Source organism: Coregonus lavaretus, assembly GCF_964263955.1.
Source record: "Coregonus lavaretus genome assembly, chromosome: 5".
Lineage (NCBI taxonomy): Eukaryota > Metazoa > Chordata > Actinopteri > Salmoniformes > Salmonidae > Coregonus > Coregonus lavaretus.
Window position 1 is genome coordinate 25,713,831 of NC_139992.1, and position 8,523 is coordinate 25,722,353.

An 8,523-nucleotide genomic window follows, 5' to 3' on the forward strand; every position below is an offset into this window, starting at 1 on the left:
CCCCCCCGGACCAAGTCCCCTCCCCCCAGGGCAGAACGGCATCCCCCTCAGCCCCACCCGCAGGATGAAGCTCATGGACTTCAAATCTCCCTCCTGTAAAATAACTCCTTCCCCCCCAAAAAACGTATCCTCCACCCCCCGAACCCGAAACACCCAATCCTCCTCTTCCTCCTCCTCGCCCCACACACACACGCGTCTTCTCCGCTCTACTCCCGGGGCCGCCCAGGAGGTCCAGAGACTGCTGCCCAGGACAGAGAGCCATCGGGGCCGAAAACCACACCCTGTCCCCCATCCTGCCTCCAGCTCCTCCAGACAGAGGGCTGGCTCTGAGTCCCCCATAGTGAGGGTGAAGCAGGAGGAAAAGGAGGGGGACGAGGATGAGAAAGATCATTTCCGAGCGCTGGAGAAGTACCGCCTGATGAACGTGCTCGGGTTACAGAGGACGTCCCTCCTCCCCAGACCAGAGGATCTGATTGGCTGGAGGCAGAAGAAACGCTTGCGGAAGTTGAAGGTCAATAACTATTCGCTGACCAAGAGGAGGAAACCTCGCCCCCAGACGTCAGGGGGGCTTGCGTTCGGGGAGCTGCCCCTGTCACTCCCCCTCTGTACCCCTGCCAAAGCCCACTTCCTGAACAGGATCATAAAGACGGAGCCTGAGTATCCAACCAGCATGGAGGACATGAGACTGAAGAGACCCAGGCAGCCCCGGCGGTTTCCGCCCAGTGACAGGAGCATGCGCAGTAAAGTAGCGTTACCGGACCTGCTACAGCCCGTGTCCAGGCTGGCCTATGGAGGGAGGGATCTCAGGCGCGCTGTCAGGGGTGTTGAGGTCAGCCACCCCCCTCCACGCCTCCCATCCCGTTCTGGGAACACCAGAGTTCCAAATCCCAAGAGGAACGTCTCTACAGTCCGGATCAAACCCGAACCTGCTGACTACGCCATCTCAGCACTGCCCCTCCCCTCAAATGGCCGACGCCCAAACACACCCCTCCCCCCTCCCAGGGCCCACCCCAGGCACAAGGTTACCACAGAAACTGTCAGGGCGCTCCGCTACAACAGCGGGCGTCCGATGGCCAAGGATAAGCTGAAGCGGAGTGGCATGAAAGAGGCTGGGAGAGCCCAGCGTAAGCCAAGAGAGGAGAGCAGGAGGACAGGGAGCAGCCAGGGAGTGAGGGGGATCATGGAGAGAGGGCCTGGAGCTATGAGCAGCAGGAAGACGAGCAGCATCCTCAGCCTTGACCCTGTTCCTCCTCCCCTCCACAGCCATCCTCTGTACAGGGTCATCAAGGAGGAACCAGCAGACCCCCTACCCGTGGCGGGGTCCTTCTCCGAGCCACCCTCCCCAGAGCTGGGCAAAAGGCAGGTTAAGCCCCCAGTCAAGCTCCTAGACCCAGGCTTTCTCTTCAGCTTCTGTCGGCCGGCAGGAGGGCCCATGTTGGGGGTGAAGAGGGAGGAGGAGAGTGTGGATATCTGCCTAACACGGTCTGTCTCAAGGGGAGAGAGGTTTGGTCCCGGGGGGGCCCCAGCCAGGGTCCTGAGGGCCAGAGGAGGCCCCCCCACTCTTAACAGGGCTAAGAAGGAGAGGGAAGAGAGCAGTGTAAGCCAAAGTCCAACCCAGAGGCAGGGGCCACCAAGAGCTGTCAACTCTCACCAACACAAATCCCCCCACCTGGATAGAGCCACAGGGTCAAAGGGTGTTCGCCCTGCACGGGACATACCAAAGGTAAACACCAGGGGAGGGGGAGGGGTGTCATAGTGTAGCTTTTCTTGCACGTTCTCCTATGATTTGGGCAAGTTTTAATATTTAAAAAAGTGGGCTGCTGCTCTCCTCAGTCCTCACCTTATATCTGTCACATGTACTGACATGAAAACATAAGATGGATGAACGAAATGGCATAGGTCTACTAACTTTCACATCTCCAAGTCTCTGAAATCAGTACAGATTAAGGAAAGGAGGCAAGGAAAGGAAGCCAGGATGAAACTATTGAGATGCAGCCTTGCTTCCCTCCACAGTGGAGAGTAGAGGGTAGGTCAGGAGTGGGTGAAGTTAACTGTTATCTCTCCATAACACCATTCATCAGACTGAGGATTCAGTTAGCGGTTAAACGGGCTGAACCAATCTCAACCCTGTCTGAGGGGGAGGGTGTTCTAATCATCAGCCACACTTTTGTTTTTCTTTGGGAACTAACTGGAGCAAAAATGTTAACACTTTAATGCTCTCTTAGATTATGTTGGGAAAAGTCTGATCTGGGCTAGGATTACATTCTTCTTTTGGAGATTGTAAATTGAGTTTGATAACATTCCATATTGATTGCTCTCCGCCGACACATGCATAGATCATCAAGCTAAAATATGTAATGTAAATGGTGTAATGACCATGTAACTGGGTGCTTGTCCAGCAAAAAAGAGCATTAGGGCATCTTAAGAAATACGTGTTCCCGAATGTTATCTAACAGAATGGAATCGAATTGATTCTGTTTCTCCCTCTCTGTCTGCAGAAGCCAGCTAAGCCCCTGCCTAGCCGAGGCCCCGCCCTGTTGGACTCGATCCGCCGGGCGCGGCTAAAGCAGCTGCGGGGTCCTCTCAGTCAGGCCCCCAAGGCCAAGTCGTCCCACATCTGCCTGCAGTGCCGAGCATCCTACAAGGACTGTAACGCCCTCATCATGCACCGCATCAGGCACATCGAGGGCAAGCACTGGCCCTGTCCTGTACGTACTGCAACTGTTACTGTCTTTGAACATTCCCCTCCCTCTCTGTGTGTTGTAGCTGTGTATTGAAATATATGTTGGCTCTGTGTTGTAGCTGTTTCCTTATACATACATACATACATACATACATACATACATACATACATACAGTGAGGGGAAAAAAGTATTTGATCCCCTGCTGATTTTGTACGTTTGCCCACTGACAAAAAAATGATCAGTCTATAATTTTAATGGTAGGTTTATTTGAATAGTGAGAGACAGAATAACAACAGAAAAATCCAGAAAAACGCATGTCAAAAATGTTATAAATTGATTTGCATTTTAACGAGGGAAATAAGTATTTGACCCCTCTGCAAAACATGACTTACTACTTGGTGGCAAAACCCTTGTTGGCAATCACAGAGGTCAGACGTTTCTTGTAGTTGGCCACCAGGTTTGCACACATCTCAGGAGGGATTTTGTCCCACTCCTCTTTGCAGATCTTCTCCAAGTCATTAATGTTTCGAGGCTGACGTTTGGCAACTCGAACCTTCAGCTCCCTCCACAGATTTTCTATGGGATTAAGGTCTGGAGACTGGCTAGGCCACTCCAGGACCTTAATGTGCTTCTTCTTGAGCCACTCCTTTGTTGCCTTGGCCGTGTGTTTTGGGTCATTGTCATGCTGGAATACCCATCCACGACCCATTTTCAATGCCCTGGCTGAGGGAAGGAGGTTCTCACCCAAGATTTGACGGTACATGGCCCCGTCCATCGTCCCTTTGATGCGGTGAAGTTGTCCTGTCCCCTTAGCAGAAAAACACCCCCAAAGCATAATGTTTCCACCTCCATGTTTGACGGTGGGGATGGTGTTCTTGGGGTCATAGGCAGCATTCCTCCTCCTCCAAACACGGCGAGTTGAGTTGATGCCAAAGAGCTCGATTTTGGTCTCATCTGACCACCACTTTCACCCTGTTCTCCTCTGAATCATTCAGATGTTCATTGGCAAACTTCAGACAGGCCTGTATATTTGCTTTCTTGAGCAGGGGGACCTTGCGGGCGCTGCAGGATTTCAGTCCTTTACGGCCTAGTGTGTTACCAATTGTTTTCATGGTGACTATGGTCCCAGCTGCCTTGAGATCATTGACGAGATCCTTCCATGTAGTTCTGGGCTGATTCCTCACCGTTCTCATGATCATTGCAACTCCACGAGGTGAGATCTTGCATGGAGCCCCAGGCCGAGGGAGATTGACAGATCTTTTGTGTTTCTTCCATTTGCGAATAATCGCACCAACTGTTGTCACCTTCTCACCAAGCTGCTTGGCGATGGTCTTGTAGCCCATTCCAGCCTTGTCTACAATCTTGTCCCTGACATCCTTGGAGAGCTCTTTGGTCTTGGCCATGGTGGAGAGTTTGGAATCTGATTGATTGATTGCTTCTGTGGACAGGTGTCTGTTATACAGGTAACAAGCTGAGATTAGGAGCACTCCCTTTAAGAGTGTGCTCCTAATCTCAACTCGTTACCTGTATAAAAGACACCAGGGAGCCAGAATTCTTTCTGATTTGAGAGGGGGTCAAATACTTATTTCCGTCATTAAAATGCAAATCAATTTAAAACATTTTTGACATGCGTTTTTCTGGATTTTGTTGTTGTTATTCTGTCTCTCACTGTTCAAATAAACCTATCATTAAAATTATAGACTGATCATTTCTTTGTCAGTGGGCAAACGTACAAAATCAGCAGGGGATCAAATACTTTTTTCCCTCACTGTATACAGGCCCGTCTGAAGTTTGCCAATGAACATCTGAATGATTCAGAGGAGAACTGGGTGAAAGTGTTGTGGTCAGATGAGACCAAAATCGAGCTCTTTGGCATCAACTCAACTCGTCGTGTTTGGAGGAGGAGGAGGAATGCTGCCTATGACCCCAAGAACACCATCCCCACCGTCAAACATGGAGGTGGAAACATTATGCTTTGGGGGTGTTTTTCTGCTAAGGGGTCAGGACAACTTCACCGCATCAAGGGACGATGGACGGGGCCATGTACCGTCAAATCTTGGGTGAGAACCTCCTTCCCTCAGCCTGGGCATTGAATATGGGTTGTGGATGGGTATTCCAGCATGACAATGACCCAAAACACACGGCCAAGGCAACAAAGGAGTGGCTCAAGAAGAAGCACATTAAGGTCCTGGAGTGGCCTAGCCAGTCTTCAGACCTTAATCCCATAGAAAATCTGTGGAGGGAGCTGAAGGTTCGAGTTGCCAAACGTCAGGCTCGAAACCTTAATGACTTGGAGAAGATCTGCAAAGAGGAGTGGGACAAAATCCCTCCTGAGATGTGTGCAAACCTGGTGGCCAACTACAAGAAACGTCTGACCTCTGTGATTGCCAACAAGGGTTTTGCCACCAAGTACCAAGTGTGGTCCTCTGTAGCTCAATTGATAGAGCATGGCGCTTGTAACGCCAGTGTAGTGGGTTCAATCCCCGGGACCACCCATACGTAAAAATGTATGCACACATGACTGTAAGTCGCTTTGGATAAAAGCTTCTGCTAAATGGCTTATTATTATTATTATTATTATTATTATTATTATTACTAAGTCATGTTTTGCAGAGGGGTCAAATATTTTTTTCCCTCACTGTATGTATATATATATATATATATGTTGGCTCTGTGTTGTAGCTGTGCAGTAAGACATTCTTCAGGATGAGGAATGTGAAGAACCACATTCGGACCCACGACCAGAGGCTGTATAAGTGTCGCGGCTGTATGGCTGTATCCTGAGACCTGACTGGGGAAGGAGGTGAGTGTCCCTCTGTCCTGCTTAAGAGCAAGACACAATAACCAACGTCGGATGTGTGCAGTAGCTCACCTGCTGGTGTCAACTAGCTGTGGTGCTTCAACATGTAGAATAGTCGGGAAATGAACAGAAAAATACGGCTGATGTTCTGTAGTCGGAGGCGACAGGACGGCCTTCCGCTGCTTTAAACTGTTTGATGGCGCCGTCTGTTTTGTCCTTTTTAAGCAAGTGTAAATGGTCAGCACTGCTCCTACCAGTGAAGATGATTGTATTTGGTAAATAATTCTACAATATGCCTTTATCACTGATTTCCTGTCAGTCGTGCATTGTCGGACTAACTCTTCAGTTCCCTAATTGTCCTGTTTGTGTTTTAGGGTTAAAGCTGTCTACATTGACTGACGTGATGAGGAGAAGCACATTGTTGAACTGCAAGCTTGTACATACAAAGCATCAGTCCACATCCAAACACAAGGCTCCCAGGAGAGATGTAATTACTATGACGATGATGTTCATGATTATTGTAGTAATTCTTGATTGTTTAATGTTATTTAAAAAACCAAACGTAAGTTCTTCTTTGCATTTTAGGTAGTTACAGGGGTTTAAACTTGAACGTTACACTCAGGGGGTGGGGAATCTGTGAGGTCACTGTATTTAAATGGTCGACGACGTCACAGTATGTAAACTAGAATTGTGTAGAATGGAAATTACGGAAAATTATGATGATGATAATTATTACTACTATTGCTATCAATATTTTTCTATGTATAGACTGAATCTTTGAGTGCACCTATACCATAGCTTTGTTGTAAACCTAAAATACATTGATGTAACGGAGGGGTAGCCGGAGAGCAGTCCCAGGTGAAAATACTTGAAGGTTCACAGGGGTTGATTTGGAGATGGAGTTTGGAGAGTGTCTCTTAAAGTCTGTAGATGAGGGGAAAAGTTGAGTGTCCTTCTACTCTCTTCTTTGGTGTTCAGAGATGGTATGAGTTGGCTAGTATCGCTTTATGTATCGGTTCTCTAGTCTCACCTTTGTCCAGGGTCAGGGATTGGGAAAGGGGGTTGGGAGGGGGGAATAGGCCCAATCACAAAAGGACCTCTAAACACTTGATTGATTGAAGCAATATGGAGAAACTTCCCGATAGCAGATCAAAGGGAAAGGTAGATGTATTATCATATTGCTTATACATGTCATATCCTCTCAGATCTCCACAAGTACATAGGGTCTAGGGGTCCATTTGGGAATGGGCCCATGAGTTTGCTAGTTTGGGGTAAGGGGGTTCTATGACATCCCTGCATGTTTGATTGCAGGTCTGTTTCCTCCCCTTGTCTTTTCTAATGTTACTATATATCTATGAAAGGGAAAACTGTCAGGTCTAAATGTGAATCTCTGAAACGTGTAATCAACATTACTTTCTCAATACTGAAGTTTTCATCTGGATTATATACCGTTTTATTTTGGCTCGGTAGTCCAGAATGTTTTATTTGAAATGATACAATGACTATGAGGTTAAAGTGCAGACTGTCAGCTTCAATTTGAGGCTATTTTCATCCATATCGGGTGAACCGTTTAGAAATGTACAGCACTTTTTGTACATAGTGCCCTAAAATATTGGGACAAATTCACTTGTGTATTAAAGTATTCAAAAGTTCAGTATTTGGTCCCGTATTCCTAGCATGCAATGATTACACCAAGCTTGTGACTCTACAAACTTGATATTTGTGTGTCTGTAACTTTCTCACTCATCATTATTCACGATTAATTCAGGACTATCCGTAATCATGGTAGCATCCACATGAATGTAGAAGTGTTTAGAAATATATTTTAATTTTACAAAAGAAGTGACCCCAAAATGACACAATATATTATTTACCATTCATTTCTATTGGGCACAAAATAATCATAAATACAACCAAAACAGCAAATGCATCTAACAAGTCTGTAGAGTCCCAAGCTTGTTGTAATCATTGCGTTCTAGGAATATGGGACCAAATACTCAACCTTTGACTACTTTAATACACGTATAAGTGAATTTGTCCCAATACTTTTGGTGCCCTAAAATGGGGGGACTATGTACAATAAGTGCTGTAATTTCTAAACAGTTCACCCGATATGGATGAAAATACCCTAAAATGAACGCTGTCATTGTTTGATTTCAAATCCAAACTTCTGGAGTATAGAGCCAAAAGAAGAATAAATGCTTTACTATCCCAATAATAATGGAGGGCACTGTATATGTTTCTCCTTTTTTAATTAAACTAGGATGTTTGGCCTTTTTTTTTATATTTAAGAACCTCCCTCGTACTGAATGCAACGCGTGCACATACTATGGAGACATTGAAGATGTTCCGAATTAGATTTTAAGTCGGATGATTAAGACTCCTTTGGTGACCTGTAAAAAGAATGATATGGAATAAATGTTTGCCTTTTACATTTTTGCCTTTCCTCTTTGAAATTAGAATCGTTTTTCACATATTTGTTTCTTTGTTGTCTGTATTCTGTTGACTGTACAGTAGACAGAGTAGCTATATACACTGAGTGTACCAAACATTAAGGACACCTGCTCTTTCCATGACATTGACTGACGAGGTGAAAACTATGATCCCTTATTGATGTCACTAGATGAAGGAGAGGAGACAGGTTAAAGAAGGATTTTTAAGCCTTGAGACATTTGAGACATGGATTGTGTATATGTGCCATTGAGGGTGAATGGGGGGAGGTTCCAAGTAAATATTAGGAAGGTGTTCTTAATGTTTTGTACACTCGGTGTATAACACTTCATTCTTGGGCAATGCATGTTTGATAAATGCATCAGCTTGGACATATATATTGAAAACCTTAGGTATTTACCCAGTTAAATAGTATTATAAGTATTATACATATTTCAGGCACATCCTCATGGTCCTACTAACCATAGTCTGTCCTCTCTGTGCTTGTCCAGAGGGTTAGGAGGAACGATAGAAGGCAGGAATCTACCAGTGACGGTCACTCATTCATTTACTGTGCTTATCATTCAAACAAAATTCTGTGATGTCACA

At 46.0% G+C, this 8,523-nt stretch overlaps 1 protein-coding gene across 1 annotated transcript; it reads left to right on the forward strand.

Moving 5' to 3' along the window:
* Positions 1-39: 39 nt before the first annotated feature.
* Positions 40-7,916, forward strand: LOC311128953 (uncharacterized protein). Its single transcript, XM_084161187.1, has 4 exons — positions 40-1,723; positions 2,499-2,708; positions 5,367-5,487; positions 5,859-7,916. The coding sequence occupies exons 1-3, from the start codon at positions 65-67 to the stop codon at positions 5,466-5,468; spliced, it is 1,971 nt and encodes a 656-aa protein (XP_084017313.1). The 5' UTR covers positions 40-64; the 3' UTR covers positions 5,469-5,487; positions 5,859-7,916.
* Positions 7,917-8,523: the final 607 nt, after the last annotated feature.